Source organism: Emys orbicularis, chromosome 9, assembly GCF_028017835.1.
Source record: "Emys orbicularis isolate rEmyOrb1 chromosome 9, rEmyOrb1.hap1, whole genome shotgun sequence".
NCBI lineage: Eukaryota > Metazoa > Chordata > Testudines > Emydidae > Emys > Emys orbicularis.
In genome coordinates, this window is record NC_088691.1 from 273155 (window position 1) to 294939 (window position 21785).

Genomic DNA, 21785 nt, shown 5'->3' on the forward strand with positions numbered 1-21785 from the left:
TCTGAACCACTAGACTAAACATGATTGGTTTTCATTAACTTTTCATACTTTATAGTAAAGAATGTGATTACTTGTAAGTCTCTCATCAACACTGAAAGCATTTTCAAATTTAGACAAATGGTTTTCAAATTTCGGCAATAATTAGAAAGCCAGACTCTCGTCTGGTAAACCAAGTTGATGAGTCAGTAAGGGCCAGAAGCAGCAGGAACTACATTTAAAGCAAAATTATCAATATCTGTCTCTTTCAGCAAGGCCAATAACTGAAGTTTGTCTAGTAAAGGAAAAGTTTGGCTTTGAAGAAGTCTCCTCCTCCTCCATTGAAAAGAATGGAAGCCAACTGAACTCTGGAGATGTTGGAGACTCTGGAACTTTAGAAGATGGATAGATATCTGATCACTCTCTCACTAGGCTGGAATGAACTGGTTTGTCAGTTTCCCTGAAGCAGTTACCAAACTGCAAGAATATACTTTGCATGAACCATTTCTGTTTAGAGCTGTTAGTGCAAGATGCAAATCTTCGATTAAAAAAAGAAAGGAGCCCACCAAGATCCCTGTCAGTCTTTATTCCACTTCAAATATCCATCATCTTCGGCAACTACAACAGGACACACTTTTTTGTGTTTTTCTTTGTCACTGGGTATAAAACTGCACGCACAGCTTCAGCAAACACCTCTCGAACCCCTTCCTGGTTCAGAGCTGAGCATTCCAAATATTTTACTGCTCCAATCTGTTTGGCCAGTGAAGTTCCCTGTTGTGGGGTAGTGGGAGCCAAGCTTTGCTCCTTCAGCTTTTTAACTGTTTCCACATCACTTCGTAAGTCCCTTTTGGTGCCAACTAAAAGGATTGGAACATTAGGACAGTGGTGAGAGACTTCAGGGTGCCATTTGTGCCGAACATTTGCATAAGAGGAGGGACTTCCAATGGAAAAACAGATGACAAATACATTGGTTTGAGGGTATGAGAGTGTACGCAGACGGTCATATTCCTCCTGGCCTGCAGTGTCCCAGAGATTTAGACTAACTGTCCGGCCATCCACAGTCATCTGGGCACTATAGTTGTCAAACACAGTGGGTATGTACTCCTCTGGAAAGGCATTGGTGGTGTAGCTGATGAGAAGACAGGTCTTTCCCACTGCACCATCTCCAACAACTACGCACTTTATTGTCTGCATTCTTTACCCAGAAATGGAGAATCCTGCTGAAAACAAGAGACAAAAAGTCAGAAAGAGCTGACTCATTTATAGGAATTTTAAAACACCAAGTGCAGAAGGTTTCTCTAATACCATGCCCGCAACATTTCTAATAACTTATTTTTGGTAGCGGACACAGCATGCTAGATGCTAAACCCACACACAAAGAAGCAGTCACCACTAGAAAAGCGTACACTCTAGAACAGTGGTTCTCAAACTTATTTGATCATGCCCCCCTTCTTTGTGTCTGTAGTAGTTTATGCCCCCCCCACACACACACACACACAAGTACATATACCAATAAAAAAAAAATCAACATGCAACTCTCACTAAATATTAAAAACAGTAAGGCATTGATTCAAACAGAGCCAACGATCCATTGTAATAAGGGCAAAAGCAAAATTGTGATGCTTAAAATTAAATGTGCATACTGCATTGTAGCAAACAGATTAATGTACAGATGGCAATGACTTGTATAATGCTGTTCAAGCTTAACAGAAATCCATCAAAATGAACAGCACCATCCAGAGTCAAATGCACAGTGCCATCTGAAGACCTGATATGTCTGGAGGAATCAGCTTTGCTAGTTATTTGTTGCTGTGGGTAAAATGTGTGCAGTAAGTTTCCCCCTTCCCCCCCCAAAGCTTCTCACACACACTCCAAAATATATTCCATACCTCTCCCCAGTTTGAGACCCTCTGCTCTAGAAAGAAACAGTAGAAGCAGGGGAGAGGAAAAGAGGTACAATATACAAATAGAATGGTCACGTGGCAATTGGACACATCCTGATTATTTATCTAAATAAAAATAAATTAGCTGAATACCTACAACCTAGCCTTAACCAGCCAGATAATTTCTTGTAGGTAATCTAGACATGAGTCTTTAGGAGGGACCTGACTGCAGAGAAAGGGATCTGGGGTCTTCTGCCCCACAGCAAGATGTTCTCTGTCACTTGTGGTATCCCACGGCTCAGCCCCCTCCATGCTATCCTTGTTCTCTACTGCCTAAGCAGTAGTAACACAGAGAAGGCTCTAGGAGTTAAACTGAATATGATTCAATGCAGATGAGGCAAATGCGCTAGTAAGATGTATGAATACTGCCTATAAAACAAGTAATTAATTCACTCAGCACCAGTTGCATAGTACTGTAGAGTATTCAGACCACACCAATAAAAGGTTTAGGAAATAGAACCTAGGAGGAAAACTTGATACATCTGTTCTTTGAACTACAATCAGACTGCTACCATGTCACTCTGAATACACGAAGAACTGTTCTAAAGAGGCCAAGAACAGATTATTCTCACCAACCATTGACAGAAGAGGCAGGAACTAATGCGCTGCAGCAAAGAAAGCTCATGTTAAGTACTACGAAAACCCTAATACCGTAAGAAGATCTCAGCAGTAAAATAAGCTTCCAAAAGCAGGTTGTAGAATCACTACTGGAGATATCAGAGACTAAGGCCTTGTCTACACTCCAGAGTTGTGTCGATGCAAGTTACGCCAACAATCAAAAACCGCTCTAATTACATCACTTGTGCACGTTCACATAACGCTCCTATCAGCAGAGCACATCCACAATTGGTGCTCTAGCATCAACAGAGTAATGCACTGTGGGTAGCTAACCCACTGTGCTACTCGCCACCTTCTGCAGCAAGGAGTTGTGGGAAGGCAGAGTGGATCACAGTGCATCATGGATACGGGCGCAACGTCCCATGATGCAGCTTTTTCTGTCCCATTACTCCATGGGCTTCCGACTGCGTTCAGTGCCATTTTTCAACAGCCTGTTTACAGTGCGCCTGCCATCTCTGTCTGAAAGGATGGATCCTGCACTGCTCTCTACTGTTGTGGTCACTGTTATGAATACGTCATGGCTGGTCATGCAGTATATCATGAGCAGCTCCCAATCGAAACAGGGATCCGAGGTGCCTGACCTGCTGTGTGCAATGGAGAGAAACAACACCAGATTACTTTTGGCATTCACTGAGCTGCTGCATATGGTGGACCATCGCTTTTGGGCTCGGGAAACAAGAACTGCGTGGTGGGATCACATCGTTATGCAGGTCTGGGATGACAAGCAGTGAATGCAGAACTTTCAGATGCGGAAAGCCACCTTCCTGGAACTGTGCGCGGAGCTTGGCCCAGCACTGCAGTGCAAAGACACCAAAATGAGAGCTGCCCCCTCAGTGGATGAAGCATGTGGTGATCACTCTGTGGAAGCTAGCAACTACAGACTGCTACTGGTCACTCATGAATCAGTTTGGTGTCCAGAGTTGGGACTGCGTTATCGCAAGTGTGCATGGCATTCTGCTACAAAGGACTGTGACTCTTGGAAATGTGTGTGAAATAGTGGATGGCTTTGCGGCAACAGTATTTCCTAACTGCAGCAGGGCGATAGATGGCACGCATATCCCAATTTTGGCCCCGGACTATCTTGCAAAGGAGTACATCAATAGAAAGCGGTACTTCTCTATGGTATTGCAGGCACTTGTGGATCACTGTAGGCGTGTCACTGTCATCAATGTGGGGTGGTCCAGGAAGGTGCATGACCCATGCATCTTCAGGAACATTGGCCTGTACAGAAAGCTGCAAGCAGAGACTTTCTTTCCAGACAAGATTCCAATGGGGGATGTTGAAATGCCCATAGTGATCCTGGGAGACTCAGCGTGCCCTCTACTCCCAGGGCTCATGAAGCCTTACATAGGAAACCTGGACAGCAGCAAGGATCACTTCAACAATAGGCTGAGCAGGTGCAGAATGACCATAGAATGTGCCTTTGGCAGATTAAAAGCACACTGGCGCTGCCTTTATGGCAGGTTAGACCTAAATGAGGAAAATATTCCCATGGTCATAGCAGCCTGCTGTACGCTGCATAATATTTGTGAGGCTAAGGGTGAAAAGTTTCCCCCGGGGTGGAGCGTGGATGCGGATCACCTGGTGGCTGATTTTGAGCAGCCAGATACCAGGGCTATTAGAGGGGCACAACAGAGGGCTATTTGAATCCTGGAACCTTTTAGGCACCATTTTGACAATGAGCACCAGCAATGTGTCTTTCTATACAGCACTCTGCCATGCTTTGTTAACTTGCCGCCTTGCATGAAAATGTTGATGATTCCTGATCGTGATTTGTAGTCAGCAAATGATCAAATTGCAACTCTGTATTAATTCCAGCAGCAACCACTGTGTGTAGGAGACAAATAAAGATTGATTATTTTTCAGAGAGTATGTTTTTATTAAATACCAATTAAAATCACACAGAAAACGCTCAGTGGAAAGGGAGATAACAGTGAAGGGCAGTGTCCTGATGTAGGCTCTCATAGCTGTGTATAACTCCAGATATCATTTTGGAAACTGTCTGAAGGGGTGGAGTCAACAGGGTACTGAGACGGACTGGGAAGATGCAAGAAATGTCTGAGAGGAGTTTGGGGAGGGCATGACAAGCAGCTCTATATCGGCTGTGTGGGGGGGGAGGGGAAGAGCATGCATGTGTTCTGCCTGCAGCAGGATTACAGACTTCAACATCTCCATTTGGTCCTCCATCACTTTTATTATCTGCTCCTGGCCCATTAAAATTCGCTCCTGGCTCTCCTGCCTATTTTATAATTTTCACTTTTATTCTCTCTCCACACCCTGTGTTCTTGTTTCTCGGCATTTGAGGATTGAAGCACCTCTCAAATCATGTCCTCCTTGGCTTCCTTACCTGGCAGAGGCACTCTGCTGGCGTGTAGTGGGTTCCCCTGAAGGCCACATCTGCAAAAGCACGAGAAACAACAAATAGAACCATGATTGTTAGTGCACTCACAGCTTTAAATCATTATAGTAAAATGCACCTTTTAAAATATGAAATCAGTTTCTCACTGTCCCTTGGCAGGCACACAGCTCGGCCAACGCCCTAAACATGGTGAGTTTGGCCAGGGGAGGCAGGGCGCTCAAGGTGGGGCAAAGGGTCTGGGAGGCTTTTTAAGAGGATCACTGCAAGCACCTAGGGACAAAACTGAAAATTTTGCCACCAATTTTCCACAGGCAAGGATCATTGAAGTCAATATCTCACTCCTGCAGGTAAGCAAGGATGCATCTCCTGCACGCATGTGGCTCAGATCCCTATGCAGCTCGCCTCTGTGCTGCTTTGGTCCCTGCACAAGTGATTGCCGATTGGCGCAGGAAAGTTTCCTACAATGGGGGAAAAGAACAAAGCAGCTCTGCCAAGGAACCTTCAGCAGAGGATTGGTGAGTACCCCCAGAAAAGTTTCCTAGAGATCTCACTAGAGGATTCCCATGAAATCTCAGTGTGCATTAACACACTGTTCCACCTCACTGCATAGCTGCACAGGGGAATGTGAACCACATGCAAACACAACTAGTCTTGTACATTTCTATCCCTTCACCCACTTCTAGCATATAGCAAAGGACAGTTCTACCTCATATAACTGAGCAGCATCAACTCAAAAAGATCACTTACCAGAGCTCCCCTCTCCTGCATCATGCGCATCAGAGATGGATTGCTGGGACTGGCTCGAACCTGCCTGGGTCAAGAAGAGGTCCTGGCTCGCCACGGTACTGGATGACCCTGTTGCCTGTCCCACCTCGTCCTCCAACTCAACCTCCTTGTTCACGACTTCGTCCTCAGGGTTGAGTCCACTGTCTGCTGTCTCCAGCCGCTGCCCCCCTCCCCCGCCCAAGTATCCACAGGGATCTTGGTGGTGAAGGTGGGGTCACCACCAAGGATGGCGTCCAGCTCCTTATAGAAATGGCAGGTCTCCAATGCAGCACCAGAGCAACGGTTTGACTCCCTTGCCTTCTGGTACACCTGCCTCAGCTCCTTTATCTTCACATGGCACTGATGCATGCCCTGTTCATAGCCGTTATCCAACATGCCACGAGAAATCTGACCATGGGTATCAAAGTTCCTATGGCTGAAGCTGAGCTGGGACTTCACAGCCGCCTACTCCACAGAGCCAGCAGATCCAACAACTCAGGTGTGCTCCAAGCGGGAGAGTGTTTGCTGCATGGAGCCACCATGATCAGCTGGAAAGATGCAATGCGAGTTCTCCATGCCAAGCAAACAGGAAGTGGAATTACAAAAATTCCTGGACCTTTAAAGGAGGTGGTGCAGATGCCTGTGTACCTGGGTGCAGGGCAGTTGAGTTCGAACTGGTGACCAGAGCAGCCAGGACGGGCATTGTGGGACACCTCCTGGAAGCAATTTACAGCGACATAACCAAGTGCAGTGTCTACACTGACACTTTGTCTATATAACTTTGCCACAAAAAGCTCAACACCTCAACGAGAGGTGGTTTTATTTTGTCAGCAAAGCTGGAGAGTTTTGTCGGTGGAAGGAGAATTATACTGTGTACCTCTCCATTGTTTTGTTGACAAAAGATTACTTTTGTCGACAAAACTCTGTAGTGTAGACAAGGCCTAAGACTTTACGCCCACATCCCTTAAGAAACATTATGATATGCTGACTTAAAGCAGGGGGCTTAGCTAGATGGCCAAGCAGAGAATTCCTCAAATCCAACCTATTCTATCTCTCGCCATCATATGATTCCCATCATTTTCAATCTGGACTTTATAGACCTGAAGCTCCTGCTGTTCATCTTCAGGCACAAAAGTTGGCTGTACATTTTCATGCTGGAGTTTCTATTGCTAAGTCTGAACAGGAATGAACCTGCTGCATGTATCTGCCTCCCCACCCAAATACCTTTGAGGCACTACTTATAGTCCTTGACTCCCAAACTGCAGACAATCAGTTGCTTCCAGTCAAGACGAAAGTGAGTGACTACATTGCCTATTACAAAAAATGAAAAGATAGCACAAAACATAGTTCTGAAACCATGTTAAAATGGTTAAAACGCCTACAAAAGTTGCAAAGTTCTTTTCCTCCAACTCCATCCTTGATTTCCCCCCCCCCCCAATTTCTAAAAGTCATCAATAATCTCTTACTAATCAAATTTCAGGGTTTCTCCTCTGCCCTTATCCTTACCCTTGACATTATCAATCACATCTGCATTGACATCTTATCTACACTGGGCTTCCACAATACTGTCTTCTGGTTTTCCTCCCATGATCAGTATACTTTAATATTCTGTATTAGCTGGATATAAGTTACTTAAATTTTGGTACATAATAGATCTAAACAGATGCTCAAATAACTTTTCAGTCAGCTTAGTGCCTGGCAAACTGGAGGATCCCAAAATTCTTTGCAAACTGTACACACATTCACAACTAACATACAGCCACCTCTGCAGAGCATGGTAGAAATTCTGCCCCAGAAATCACCTAGCAGATTTGGAGGGGAAACAAAGAGTAGGTTTTGGGAATTTTTGTTTATTTGTTTTAATGTCAAACGGAAGGAGGAAATTTAGGTAGATATAATACAAGTCATGCATCCGAAGAAGTGAGGTTTTTACCCACGAAAGCTTATGCCCAAATAAATCTGTTAGTCTTTAAGGTCCCACCAGACTCCTTGTTGTTTTTGTAGATACAGACTAACAAGGCTACCCCCTGATACTTGTCATTTAAATTGGAATCTAGCCAAGATTCTGGGCTAAAACACCCCAATTCTTGCAACAACAACTATTAAAAAGGTGGATCTTGTTGCAACATGTGCATCTAACTGTTCAAACATGCCAGCCAGAATCAGTGTCAGGACTAGAGTTTAATATCATAAAAATATTTTAAAAGTTGAATTACTAAAGTGGCAAACATCAATGATCGGCCTCCTAGAGTCATAATTGAAAGTAGAGTTATGTACATTATATTGGGGTGGTGGCACTTCTATTATTAAGATTGCACCAGAATTTCCATTTTAAAAGGGGTGAAAAAGGCCTATCCAAAGAATGTAACTGATCCTCTAACTCAAAACAAAGAGGTTTTTTTGTAGTTTGTGCACTGCTTTAATTGTCTATGGCAGTTTGTGATGATAAACTAAAAGGTAATTACGACTGTTTAAAGAGTGCCATATGACTAGTTTTTTCTAGTATGACTTTTTTATAATCCCTTTTTAAAAACAGACTAGAGCAATCTTAACTATCACAAAACATAGTTTTTGTGATTTATACTTAAGTATATAGTAATTTTCTGTAGGGACAAAGTATATTCATTTGAACTAGTTCATTAAACTTTGAATGTCCAATTGAGGTACTCTTCCTGTTCCAAACAAAAACAAAACCCAGGCAAGAGATGAGGAGATCCTAGTTTAAAAAACCTGCTGGTCCCGGTCAATTACAGTGATCTATTCAATTATCCCACAGTCTTTATATGGGAAGTAGAATCCTGGCTATATTTTCTCTCTGGATAAAGTTATTTGTACTTTATTAAAATAGGTTTTTATTAGCAGGACATAAGTTACCTTAAATTTTGGTACATAAAAATCTATGTGTAGCATAAATCCCACTGCGATGACTGCATTGTTATGTAATGCATAGCAGAATCAAACGCCAAGAAAGTTCAGTATGTTGTATTTAAAAAAAAAAAAAAAAACTAAAGTGAACTTAAAATTTAGAGATTTGTATGAAAGGCTATTTTTTAACCAGTTTCAGAGGGGTAGCCGTGTTAGTCTGTATCAGCAAAAACAACGAGGAGTCCTTGTGGCACCTTAGGCTACATCTACACTACAGGGGGGGTCGATTTAAGATACGCAAATTCAGCTACGCGAATAGCGTAGCTGAATTCGACGTATCGCAGCCGACTTACCCCGCTGTGAGGACGGCGGCAAAATCGACCTCCGCGGCTTCCCGTCGACGGCTCTTACTCCCACCTTCGCTGGTGGAGTAAGAGCGTCGATTCGGGGATCGATTGTCGCGTCCTGATGGGACGCGATAAATCGATCCCCGAGAGGTCGATTTCTACCCGCCGATTCCGGCGGGTAGTGTAGACCAGGCCTAAGAGACTAACAAATTTATTTGGGCATAAGCTTTCGTGGGCTATAACCCACTTCATCAGATGCATGGAGTGAAAAATATAGTAGGCAGGTATAAATATACAGCACATGAAAAGATGGGAGTTGCCTTACCAAGTGGGGGGTCAGTAACGAGGCCAATTCAATCAGGGTGGATGTGGCCCATTCCCAACAGTTGACAAGAAGGGGTGAATATCAACAGAGGGAAAATTACTTTTTGTAGTGCTAACGAGGCCAATTCAAATCAGACCCTAAGATACAACCGCATTTGCTCCAATCCCTCAGACAGAGACAAACACCTACAGGATCTCTATCAAGCATTCCTAAAACTACAATACCCACCTGGGGAAGTTAAGAAACAAAATGACAGAGTCAGAAGGGTACCCAGAAATCACCTACTACAGGACAGGCCCAACAAAGAAAGTAATAGAACGCCACTGGCCATCACCTACAGCGCACAACTAAAACCTCTCCAGCGCATCATCAAGGATCTACAACCTACTCGGAGGACGATCCCTCACTCTCACAGACCTCGGGAGACAGGCCAGACCTCGCTTACAGACAGCTCCCCAACCTGAAGCAAATATTCACCAGCAACTACACACCACACAACAGAAACACTAACCCAGGAACCAATCCCTGCAACAAACCCTGTTGCCAACTCTGTCCGCATATCTGTTCAAGGGACACCATCATAGGACCTACCACATCAGCCACACCATCAGAGGCTCGTTCACCTGCACATCTACCAATGTGATATATGCCATCATGTGCCAGCAATGCACCTCTGCCATGTACATTGGCCGAACCAGTCTCTACACAACAGAATATATGGACACAAATCAAGAATTGTAACATTCAAAAACCAGTAGGAGAACACTTCAATCTCCCTCTACACTCAATAACAGACTTAAAGGTGGCCATTCTTCAACAAAAAACCTTCAAAAACAGACTTCAATGAGAAACTGCAGAGCTGGAATTAATTTGCAAACTTGACATCATCAAATTAGGCCTGAATAAAGACTGGTCACTACAAAAAGTAATTTTCCCTATGTTGATACTCACACCTTCTTGTCAACTGTTGGGAATGGGCCATCCACGCTGACTGAATTGGTTCATTGCATACACAGCCCAAGGATGGACCCAAAATTTACTTTATTAAAATACAGTCCTCAAGATGGTAACCAATTTACCCCACACGTTTTTGTGGCATCTGTAACATGTTGCAGCCACTTGTAACATACTGTATTCCTGGGGGGATTCTGTGAGATTGTGCGCCTGCAGAAAATGCCCCCCGCCCCCGCAGATTTCCTGCTTCTCCCTGCAGAAAACGGCAGGGAAGCCATGCGAGCGGGGTGGGGGGTGGGGATACGACCATGGGTGCAGGTTTTGGAGGGGGACTGCCCTCCAGAGGCGAGGCATGGGGGGGGACACACGGGGTTACATGCGCAGCTGAATGCAGCCTCCTGGGTCCTAGTGTCAGTTGTGCTCCCCTTCTGTGTGCTGGGAGCCTTCCTATTTTCTGTGGAATAGTGAGTGCCCATGGTGGGATTGGGTAAGGGGGGTGGGGGAAATGAGGGAAGGGGGATGAGGGGGTGGAGGGAAATGGAGAAGAAAAGGGGATAGGGGAATCACGTCGGGAAGCAGGAGCCCGGCATGCGGCAGTAGCTGGGGCTCCCCCGTTAAGCAGGTCCATCGAACCCTCATGCTAACAAGCCCTACCCCCCCACACATGGACCCCTCCGACAAGCCCCACACACACCCAGGCCCCGACCCAAGTGAGCCCCACTCCCCCAGCACCCGGACTTCCCCCCACTGAGCCGCCACACCCAGACCCCCCGCCCCCCCGCCAAACCCCATCTCCCACACCCAGACTCCCCCACTGAGCCCAACCACCATCACCTGGATCCCCTGCAGAGTCCCATTGCCCCTGCACCCGGAACCCCCCAATGAGCCCCTGTGCATCCAGATCTCCCACTGAGCTGCCTGCACCCAGATTACCCCACAGAGAAACCTCTCACCTCACATCTGGATCCCTCCACACTTGGATCCTGCTGGGCTGAGCCTACCCAGCCACACCTGGTGCACCTGGCACAGAGAGGCAGGGCCTCGGGGCATTTCTGGGGCAAGCCCAGCCCTTGCACTGTGTCAGGGTCAGGTGCAGCCTCACTGCTGAGTTCCTGTAGTGGGGGAGGAGGGGGCTTTAGAGTGATCTCCCACCTCAATGCAGACAATGGCCTGTGCGCCCCACTGCCATGCTGGAGCCACATTTATTTATTGACAAATAAAATGTGCAGAATTTTGTAGAATTTTAAAATATTGTGCGCATAATTTTTAATTTCTTGGTGCAGAACTCCCTCAGGAATAATACTGGCATGAAAACTAATCTTTGAGAACATTATAAAAAAATTTTTTACCTGCTTTCTGAAAGTAGGAAAAAAGCATACAAGCACAAAGCCAAAATCTCAGCAGTGGAGATACACCCAGACAGTATCACTGATTACACTGGGACAGGCCTGGCAGGCAAAGAGTAGAATCCCCAGTGGTCATGTCTTCTGGCAGATTCCTCAGCAAGAAATTCCACAGAAGCACAGTGTAAAGATCTTATTTCATACATTCACACAAAAATTCATTTATCAGTCATCCATCTTTCCTACTAAGAGAACAAAACTAGACTCCAAGTTTAATGTGTCTCGTGTGGCTCTTTGCAGCACATATTAAAACAATGTGTGATTTAATTATTAACCAATCAGGCTGCCTTTACTATGTTATTAACCAATTGTAGTTGATAAAATAATAATGCTTGGTCAGTCATTTTGCTGTGCAAATACATATTATATACATACACACACAATATTTGTCATACTGTTTAAATATGAATATATAGTACTCTAGTAAGTGAAACAATGAATTCCCACTACTATGGCTCTTTTGGGTAATGTTGATCGCTAGTTTGGCTCCTGAACCATTGAGGTCTGAGTATCACTTATTTAAATATACAATCATTTTCTTGTGGAGGTTTTGCAGCAAAACACTCCAAACACTCAAAACCTTCACACATCAGGGACCCCAAATCCAACTTGTCAAGGGAAGTGACTTCTACCTGGGTGGGTAATTTCATTTCTCTTATTTATTATTTCTTAACCACAAGTGTGCATGGTGCTGTACATGATAGAAGTATGAAGACACTTCATAGTCCAGAAAATCTTACAGTCAAAAAGAGAAGACAAGAGGGACAGAGGGACCCAGACGAGGGGACTCATCTTAGATATTTATTTGTTTTGGTGGCCCTGAAAATGAATCTTTCGGAGGGATTTAAATGAGAAAGGAAGAAAATGAGAAGAACAGGATGGAAAGGAAGGTATGTGCATAGGCGGCAGCATGGAAGATGTGGAGACAAGAATATGAGAAATCTATCAAGAGGAGACATGTAGGGCTTGTCTACACTTACACCATTGCAGCACCGCTGCGCCACTGTAGTGAAGACACTACCTATGCCGATGGGAGAGCTTCTCCCGTCGGTATAGGTATTCCACCTTCTTGAGAGGTGGTAGCTACGTCAACAGGAGAAGCCCTCCCTGTCTACACCAGGAGTTCGGTCAGTATAACTGCATCGCACGGGGTGTGGATTTTCTGACATAAGTTTGCAATATAGCCTAGAGCTAAGACTAGCACCACTGGTATGGCAAAAGAGGTATGAGTTATGAAGTGAGATCCAAGATGCAGGCTAGGACAGTTGTGCCTGGCTTTCAAGGCAAGGATGGGAAGTTTAAATTGAATATAGTGAGTGATGGGAGCTAATAGAGGGATTCAATGAGGGCAATGTGCATGGATCTACAAGGTAGAATGGTAATTTTGGTGGCAATGTTTTGGATGTAATACAGATGGGCAGGTAGTGTACATCTGGAAGGACAGAGGAAGGAATTGGTTAAAATCAAGGTGGGAGATAATTAGGGCAAGAGTTTTAGCAGTCAGGATATAGAGAAAAGTGAATTTGCAAAACATGGAAGAAGTAGCAGGATATGACTACTTCTCGAGTAGCTAGTCCTGGGACCCACAAGGGGAGAGGCAATTATTGATTTTGTCCAAAGTGGTGTACAGGATCTGGTCCAAGAGATGACTATAGCTGAGGTGCTTGGTAATAATGACCATAATGTAATTATATTTAACATCCTTGTAGGGGGGAAAATACCAAAGAAACAGACCATAGTAGCATTTAACTTCAAAAATGGGAACTACACAAAAATGCTAGTTAAACAGAAGTTAAAAAGAACAGTCAAAGGTGAAACAACTGAATGGAGGGTATTACTGGAGAGACAGTCTCTCAGTATTCCATTAGATTTCTGCATCTATATAGATAAGATTCCAGGAATGTCTCTGTGGGTCACACTGAAGCCTATTATGTCTGTAGAGTCAGCATGAAGCAATGGAATCAGCTACAAGTATGTTCAGAATATCACCAGGTTGCATTATTACTGGGTTTCACCATCTGTGACCATCCAGTTTTTAAGTCATTTTCACTTTACAAATTACACCTGTGTGATGTACAGCTACAGTAAGACATGTATTTATGACATACCAAGAGTCATAAGACCATTGTTACCTCTGATATCACAACCAATCACTGCCCTTACTCTACAGCTGATTTGCATAAAACAATTTCACTGGATATATGAGGGCAATTGCACAGATGGCTTGATCACTTGGCCCAGCTGCCATCAACAGCTGGCCCAGCTGCCATCAACAGCTCTCCCAGCACAACCTCCCCCAGATACAAAACACCACCACAACCCACCAACAATTAGTATGCACAATAAACCCTCATGGCAAGACACACCCTTCATTCACCATCATCATCAAAAATCAATAAAAAAAATCTATCAGCACAATAGGCACCCTCACTCAGACTTACCATAAAACCGTAAACCTAAGTGACAACACACAATTTTTTTGAGTTCTCAGTCATTTTTACTTTATGAATTATACCCTGTACTTGTGAAACAACCCAGCTTTTCAGCTACTAGTATATAAGTAAGAAAGCTGAGTTTTATTTAATTTTTTAAAAGGTATGGGCTTTTAAAGTATGGTCTGAATGTGTTGAAGTAGCCAGCGCTCCTAGACAAATTAGAGGATTGGGCCAAAAGAAACCTGATGAGGTTCAACAAGGACAAGTGCAGAGTCCTGCACTTAGGACGGAAGAATCCCATGCACTGTTACAGACTAGGGACCGAATGGCTAGGAAGCAGTTCTGCAGAAAAGGACCTAGGGGTTACAGTGGATGAGAAGCTAGATATGAGTCAACAGTGTGCCCTTGTTGCCAAGAAGGCTAACGGCATTTTGGGCTGTATAAGTAGGGGCATTGCCAGCAGATCGAGGGACGTGATCGTTCCCCTCTATTCGACATTGGTGAGGCCTTATCTGGAGTACTGTGTCCAGTTTTGGGCCCCACACTACAAGAAGGATGTGGAAAAATTGGAAAGAGTCCAGCGGAGGGCAACAAAAATGATTAGGGGTCTAGAGCACATGACTTATGAGGAGAGGCTGAGGGAACTGGGATTGTTTAGTCTGCAGAAGAGAAGAATGAGGGGGGATTTGATAGCTGCTTTCAACTACCTGAAAGGGGGTTCCAAAGAGGATGGATCTAGACTGTTCTCAGTGGTACCTGATGACAGAACAAGGAGTAATGGTCTCAAGTTGCAGTGGGGGAGATTTAGGTTGGATATTAGGAAAAACTTTTTCACTAGGAGGGTGGTGAAGCACTGGAATGGGTTACCTAGGGAGGTGGTGAAATCTCCTTCCTTAGAGGTTTTTAAGGCCAGGCTTGACAAAGCCCTGGCTGGGATGATTTAGTTGGGAATTGGTCCTGCTTTGAGCAGGGGGTTGGACTAGATGACCTCCTGAGGTCCCTTCCAACCCTGATATTCTATGATTCTATGAAAAGAATGCTGGTTTCATTGTACTGTGTGCCCAGATTGTACAGGAAAGTGCATTTAACTTGTGTCTAGCAAATAATTGCATGTTATGTCATTGTTTTAGAGCTTTAAAAAAAAAAAAAGCAAACATGGGACATTCCATCCCCAAAACTACCTCAAAGGAACATTAATATTGCAAAATAAAGCACTCCAAAGGCTAGAAATGCCAAATTTAATGTTGTCTGCACAATCTTAATACTGCCCTCTTATGCCCTTACGATGCAACTTTTAATTATATGAACATTTATTTTCCTCTGCATGACCCAGTGTGCAGATTGGACATTGAAAGAGAGAGGCCCCAGACAATTGCCGCCTTCATAACAGATTTTTGTTAGTGACACAAGAAAGAGCTTGTGGAATTCATGCTTTACAGGCTCAGCTTAGCCTGGGACAGATAGTGTGTTGTTAAAGTGACCGGGACCTGCAGACTCCACCTCATTCAGTACAAGAGTTGCGCTGCAAGCAGTGCATTAAGCATATGGCCCACACACTGAACAATGAGGATAATATAAATATTAAAAAGCTGACTTATTCCTGAAGCATATCTAATCTCTTCACTGAATACGGCAGCCTTTTGGGAAAAGTACTATGTGATCATGTAATCTGAGTCCATCATAATGCATATGCACCAGGGGCAGAGTTGGAGTTGTTCAGGCACCTTAACTTTGGCTTTCTAGACCAGAGGTGGGCAAACTACGGCCTTGGGACCCTCCTGCCCGGCCTCTGAGCTCCTGGCCCGGGAAGCTAGCCCCCAGCCCGGGAAGCTAGCCCCCAGCCCCTCCCCTGCTGTCCCCCCTCCCCCGCAGTCTCAGCTCACTGCGCCGGCACAATGCTCTGGGCGGCAGAGCAGCTGCAGAGCTGCGGCCTGATCCAGTGCTCTGTGCTGCGCGGTGGCGTGGCTGGCTCCAGCTGGGCGGCGCAGCTGCCTGTCCTGGTGCTCTGGGCAGCGTGGCTTGGATAGGGGGCAGGGGAGTTCAGGGTGGTGGTCAGGGGGCAGGGGTGTGGATAGGGGTCGGGGCGGTCAGAGGGCAGGGAACAGGGGGGTTGAATGGGGGCAGGGGTCGGGAGGGCAGTCAGCAAGGGGGGGGGGTTGGATGGGGTGGCAGGGGGCAGTCAGGGGACAGGGAGAAGGGGTGGTTGAATGGGGCAGGGGTCCCGGGGGGGTCAGTCAGGAAGGAGAGGGGGGGTTGGATGGGGCAGCAGGGGGCAGCCAGGGGTGGGGAGTCCGGGGGCGGTCAGGGGACAGGGAGCAGCGGAGGGATGAGGCAGGAGTCCTGGGGGGGGGGGGCATCAGGGGGCGAGAAGCGGGGGGGGGGTGAGGGTCAGATAGGGGGCAGGGGCCTGGCCACGCCTGGCTGTTTGGGGAGGCACAGCCTCCCCTAACCAGCCCTCCATACAATTTCAGAAACCCGATGTGGCCCTCAGGCCAAAAAGTTTGCCCGCCCCTGTTCTAGACCATTAGAGATTCCATTTGCAACTTAATAGTCTTTTAATATAGCAGAGGTGGGAAGGTGTTAATGGAATGGTTTACACTTTCTGTACATCTTCCAATGGGGGTGAGGGAGGAGAATCAGGCCAAAACCAAAGGGTTTACCAATATAAATTATATGCCATTCACTGTTACCAGTATCTTCAATTCCCCAGTTACAGATATTTAAGTGCAGAAATCACTGCTTTGAAAAATAGCAGACATGGCGATGGGAGACATGCTGTGAAGATCCGGAAACGTCAAAATAATCCACAATAATGCCCCATAAATAGCAACGTCTAATTTCTTTTCTCCATTTATTTTTACATTTTCAATAACCTTAATTATTTTCTCCACCTACACAGCTTGTCTTATTTGATTACTCATGAGTGACATAAGAATTTTTCACTGACAAGCTGGAGAGTCTATACCATTAATTTCTGCAGAAACTAACCTTTAATTAATAAAGGTTCTAACCACTACAATTCTGAAGATAACCTTCCAAATGTGAACAGATGCAGAGCTGTCTTTTTCTTTCTTCTGGAGTTTCAGCACCTCTGATACTGCTGAGAGCTTTCCGGATACATTGGGCATATTTTATTCACTCACAAAATCTTTCATTAAGATGGAGTGTTAAGTGATGCTGCTGTACAACATGCCTTCCGTTCCCAGAACATGGGACTTCAAGTCCCCAAAATCAAACATTAAAAAACCAGGAAACATTCAGATGAGGTCTCCCCACATACCCTTGAAAAATGTTATCATTACAAGAAAATCAAATCAAGCTTATGAAGGCCAGGAAATACAGAGTTAATTTGATATTTCATGAACAACACCCCCCCCCCCCATAAGGATACCTGCACATTCATTTGGAAGTATAAATTATTAGCCTAAACTGCAGAAACACAGCCATAGTAAATCCCCCTAATATATGACTCTCTTTTGGATGGCCCTTTTGGTATGTTACTCAAGCTGCCCAATGGCATGCTTGCCATGAAGACACTCTGGCTTCATTTTTAACAAGTCCCAGATATTTCCATCTTTTCTGGATTACCTTAGAGATAAGGGGTTGTGAATTCTGACAAATCTTGGTATTTTATTCCACTTAACACAGAGTATTTTCCTAAGGTATTTGCTCTCTAAGGCACTTAGATAACTGACTGTACCTTAGGTGGATTTCCAGTTTTGACCTCCATATGTTAGTTGGAAATAATATTTGAGTTGAAGATTCATAGTTTGATTTTAAAAGTGTAGATTTTCCATAACCAAATCTTGTTAAGATGATAAATGCAGCTGTTGCTTGCCAATTTGTGACATTATTTCCATCTGGACATCCCCACTGGCTTGCATGCTACTACCAAGATATGTGAATTTACTCACTTCTTGTACTCCTTTGCCTTCTAAAGAAATGCTTGAGTTGTGAGTTGCTGGATTCTCATTAGATTTTTTTTTTCATAACTATTAATCCTGTCTTGTTAGCGATGCTTCACTTAACCCTCACTAAACCATGGAGACCACTTTCATGTATGCAACCAGACTGCTGACAACCCCAAGGTAAGACACACTTGTTCACCTCTACGGACAACAGACAAAATTCATCACTGAAACGAGGTATACTTGATCTCTGAATCAAAGGGGTAGCCGTGTTAGTCTGGATCTGTAAAAGCAGCAAAGAGTCCTGTGGCACCTTATAGACTAACAGACGTATAGGAGCATGAGCTTTCGTGGGTGAATACCCACTTCTTCAGATGCATGTATTCACCCACGAAAGCTCATGCTCCTATACGTCTGTTAGTCTATAAGGTGCCACAGGACTCTTTGATCGCTGAAGGTATACATGCACACCTCTCCATATCACAGCAAAAGCTCTGCCAAGATGCTCCAACTAATTCTTCCACCATTCAATACAGCTATACCTAACAGTGAATGTAGCGGTAGAGCATGCAGATGAATGCTGGAATTCAAACCTGTGAAACAACACAAACAATAGCATGTTCTCAATCCTTCCTCATATCTACCTATTGTAGATTCATAGATTTTAGGATCAGAGAGTAAACTTCCCGCACAATCTTCCCCGTGGTACAGTGATAAGGTGATTATAGTTAGTTATGCAATGTAAGTTGGCTCCAGGACAGCAAAGGGTGGTAACAGGCTCCAGCAGTAATTGAAGCATAGTCAATACTGTCCATTAATTAAAGCATAAACGCTGGTCAGTGGGCCCACATGGTCTCAGACAGCACCTCCCCAGAGCAGAGGATGATGGTGAAAGTGGGATACCCTCCCCCTCTCCTCCAAGAGAAGACAAAAATTGGCTCATCAGTGCTCCCTGCCAATCCACCTCAGAGTTAAAAAAAGGTTTGTCAGGCCCCTTTGAGCCAAAACAGGATACTAAAACCTGTGTGTGTTGAGGGGAGAGGAAGAGCTCAAAAGAGTGCCACTGATCTAGGTGCTTATACATCATCCACCACTGTAGTATCTGAGCACCTCAAAAACAATTAACTTATCCTCACAGAAGTGTTGTAAGGAAAAGGTGGGGAAGTTTTATCATCATTTTAAAATGGGGAAACTAGCATTCCACTTTAAATCAATCACACTGTGCATATTAATTTTAAAGAAGCTACAGAATTCAGTCCTTAATAGAGATCATGCTGCAACCCTAACTATTGTGCAGTTATTGCTGCCCATAATATAGGCTGTTCTTGTCCCCAGATGAGGCCTCACACTTCCTCTTGGCTAATACATTTAGGATATCCAATAATTTATTCATGGATTGGTTTGTGATGTTATTGCTGGTTCCTCTCCTTGAGGCATTAAGGTTGGGATATGACTTAACAGAATTAGGGGTGTCTGTTCTGCTATTGCTACAGTAAGTAGCTTAGAGGAAGAATGACAAAGCCCTGAGGAGAAAATGACAGCTTGCCAGCGCCACCAACTGTAAATATTTCCCCTGGATCAGGACTTAGAAAGTTTCAGGTTGTCACTAGCAAGTGAAATTTTCATTTTAACTATAGGAGGCCCAAGCCATTGTTTTCTACAAAACATACAATTTTATGTAAGAAATTGTGGTTATAAAGATCACGTCTTATATTCAGGTTACGTTGCCTTCCTGAGTCTTCTGACAGACAGCACCAAGGCCACAACTGCAGCCCATCACTTTACCAAGCAGTGGCATGACACACGCTGCATAATTCTGATCAGTTTCAGAAGCCCTGCCTGTGAAGAAACGTCTTATATGAAGATAACAAACGAGATGAGGGGGAGAGCCTTAGCGGAGAGGCACTGAGCACAAAGCACGAAAGACAAAAGCGGACCAATAGAGGTGGGCAATACCTTGAAAGTGAGGAAGAGAAACACTAAATTGACAAGGAAATTAACTCAAGCATTTGGAGATAGGGCTGTATGTAAAACACTAAACAAAACAAAACGGTGGTGCACACAATGCCTCCTGCTTCACGCGGGAAGGCAAGAATCGCTGACGGTGCTCTAGGCAGCGGGGGCAGTGACGCGATCCTTTGGGAAAGCCGCTTCACCTGGGTCCCCGCACGGAGAAGGCGGCAGCAGAGCAGCCCCAGGCCCGACGGGAATCGCAACGAGCCTGCCCCGGGCACGCGCTGAGGCGACACCGGGGCAGGCTGCGCCTAGGGCGAGAGCACTAGCCTGGCTCAGGACAGCCAACCTCGAGCCCCTGCTCGCCCACAGCCGCCGTGTCGCTGGGCCGCGGGCTCAGCCCGGTCGGGAGGCCCGGCCCTGCTCAGGGCGCGGGGACAGGCTCAGGCGAGCGTGAGGTGCCCAAGATGGAGGCAGCGCACCGGGGCCCCGCGCGGCCTCCCAGCGCACTACACGGGCGAGTCGCCGAGACACCGGCCCGCGGCCGCTGCAGCCCGGAGCCGCCCCCGGCGGGGCTCCGGGACAGAAGACCAGGCTGCGCTCCCTGCTTCGCGCGGCCAGAGCGCCCCCGGGGAGCTGGCCCCGCGCTCACCTCGGGTCGGCCGGCGGAGACCGCACTCGCCGCAGGCTCCTCTCGCACTCGGGCCCTCGGCGGCAACGACCGGTACGAGTCGAGTAACCTCCAGGGACCCTCCCTGGGACCCACCCTGCGCATGCGCGCCCCTCGGCACCCCACACTGCGCATGTGCGCCTACGAGCGCGGTGTTCTCTGGGAGATGTAGTACCTCAGGTCGAGCTAGCTCCTTCCTCGGGCGATTCCGGGGTCTCCATGACTCCGCCCCAACCGTCCTGGGGGCCGCAAATCAGGACCAGGCTTTGCGACGGGGGAAATAGCTCAGTGGTTTGAGCATTGGCCTGCTAAACCCAGGGTTGTGAGTTCAATCCTTGAGGGGGCCATTTAGGGAACTGGGGTAAAAATCTGTCCGCTTTGAGCAGGCGGTTGGACTAGATACCTCCTGAGGTCCCTTCCAACCCTGTTAGTCTATGATTCTATGACCCTGGACACGCTGGCCATCCACAGGCTCCGCCCCTACTCTCCCAGGCCCAGCGCTCTCCGGGACAGTGCGATGGCTCCCTGCAGCCCAGGCCCACCCACCGGGTGCGTGCTGGGCTGGGGTGTGGGAGGACTCAGCCCAGCCTCACGTGGCCAGGGAGTACCCCCCAGGAGGTTGTGGGTGCCCGGGGTCAGGCCTGCCCTGGGCTGTGCCAGCCTGTGGGTTCCTGCCCAGTGCGCTCGGCGCTGCATGCAAGGGAAGCCGGTCTTGTGGGGACGTGATCAGAGCGGCCAGGCTGGGTCAGAGCAATGGTCCGTCTAGCCCAGTGTCCTGTCTTGCACCAGTGGCCAGTGCCACGTGCCTCAGCAGGCGTGACCATGCCAGGGCAGTTAGTGCCTGATCCAGCCCTTTCCTTCCCCTTCCTTGTGCTTTCTCCAGTTCAAATACATCTGTTTGAGCTGGGGCAACCAGCACTGCCCTCAGTAGTCCAAGTGTGGGTGTGCTATAGATCTGTACAGAAGTATTATGATATTTTCGGTCTATCTATCCCTTTCCTGATGGTGTCTACATTGGTAGCTTTTTTGGCTGCCACTACACACTGAGATGTTTTCAGAGAACTATCCCCAATGACTCCAAGATCTTTTTCTTCAGTGGTAACAGCTAATTTAGACCCCATCATTTTATATGTATAGTTGGGATTATTTTTTTATACCTATAAACATTGATTTTCATCTGCCATTTTGTTGCTCAGTCACCCAGTTTAGTGAGATCTCTTTGTAACTCTTTGCAGTCAGCTTTAGACTTAACTCTCTTGGACCC

At 46.1% G+C, this 21785-nt stretch overlaps 1 protein-coding gene across 2 annotated transcripts; it reads right to left on the minus strand.

Annotated features, from left to right (window-relative positions):
* Positions 1-462: 462 nt before the first annotated feature.
* Positions 463-20612, minus strand: LOC135883231 (rho-related GTP-binding protein RhoG-like). 2 transcript variants are annotated; one of them, XM_065410243.1, is made up of 2 exons: positions 20504-20612; positions 463-1193 (listed from the first exon to the last, which is right to left on the minus strand). In XM_065410243.1, exon 2 carries the CDS (start codon positions 1168-1170, stop codon positions 595-597), a length of 576 nt encoding a protein of 191 aa, XP_065266315.1. In that variant the 5' UTR covers positions 1171-1193; positions 20504-20612; the 3' UTR covers positions 463-594. The 2 variants fall into 2 exon arrangements, with proteins under 2 accessions (XP_065266315.1, XP_065266314.1); XM_065410242.1 differs by having other exon boundaries at positions 463-1196.
* Between the last annotated feature and the right edge of the window lie 1173 nt (positions 20613-21785).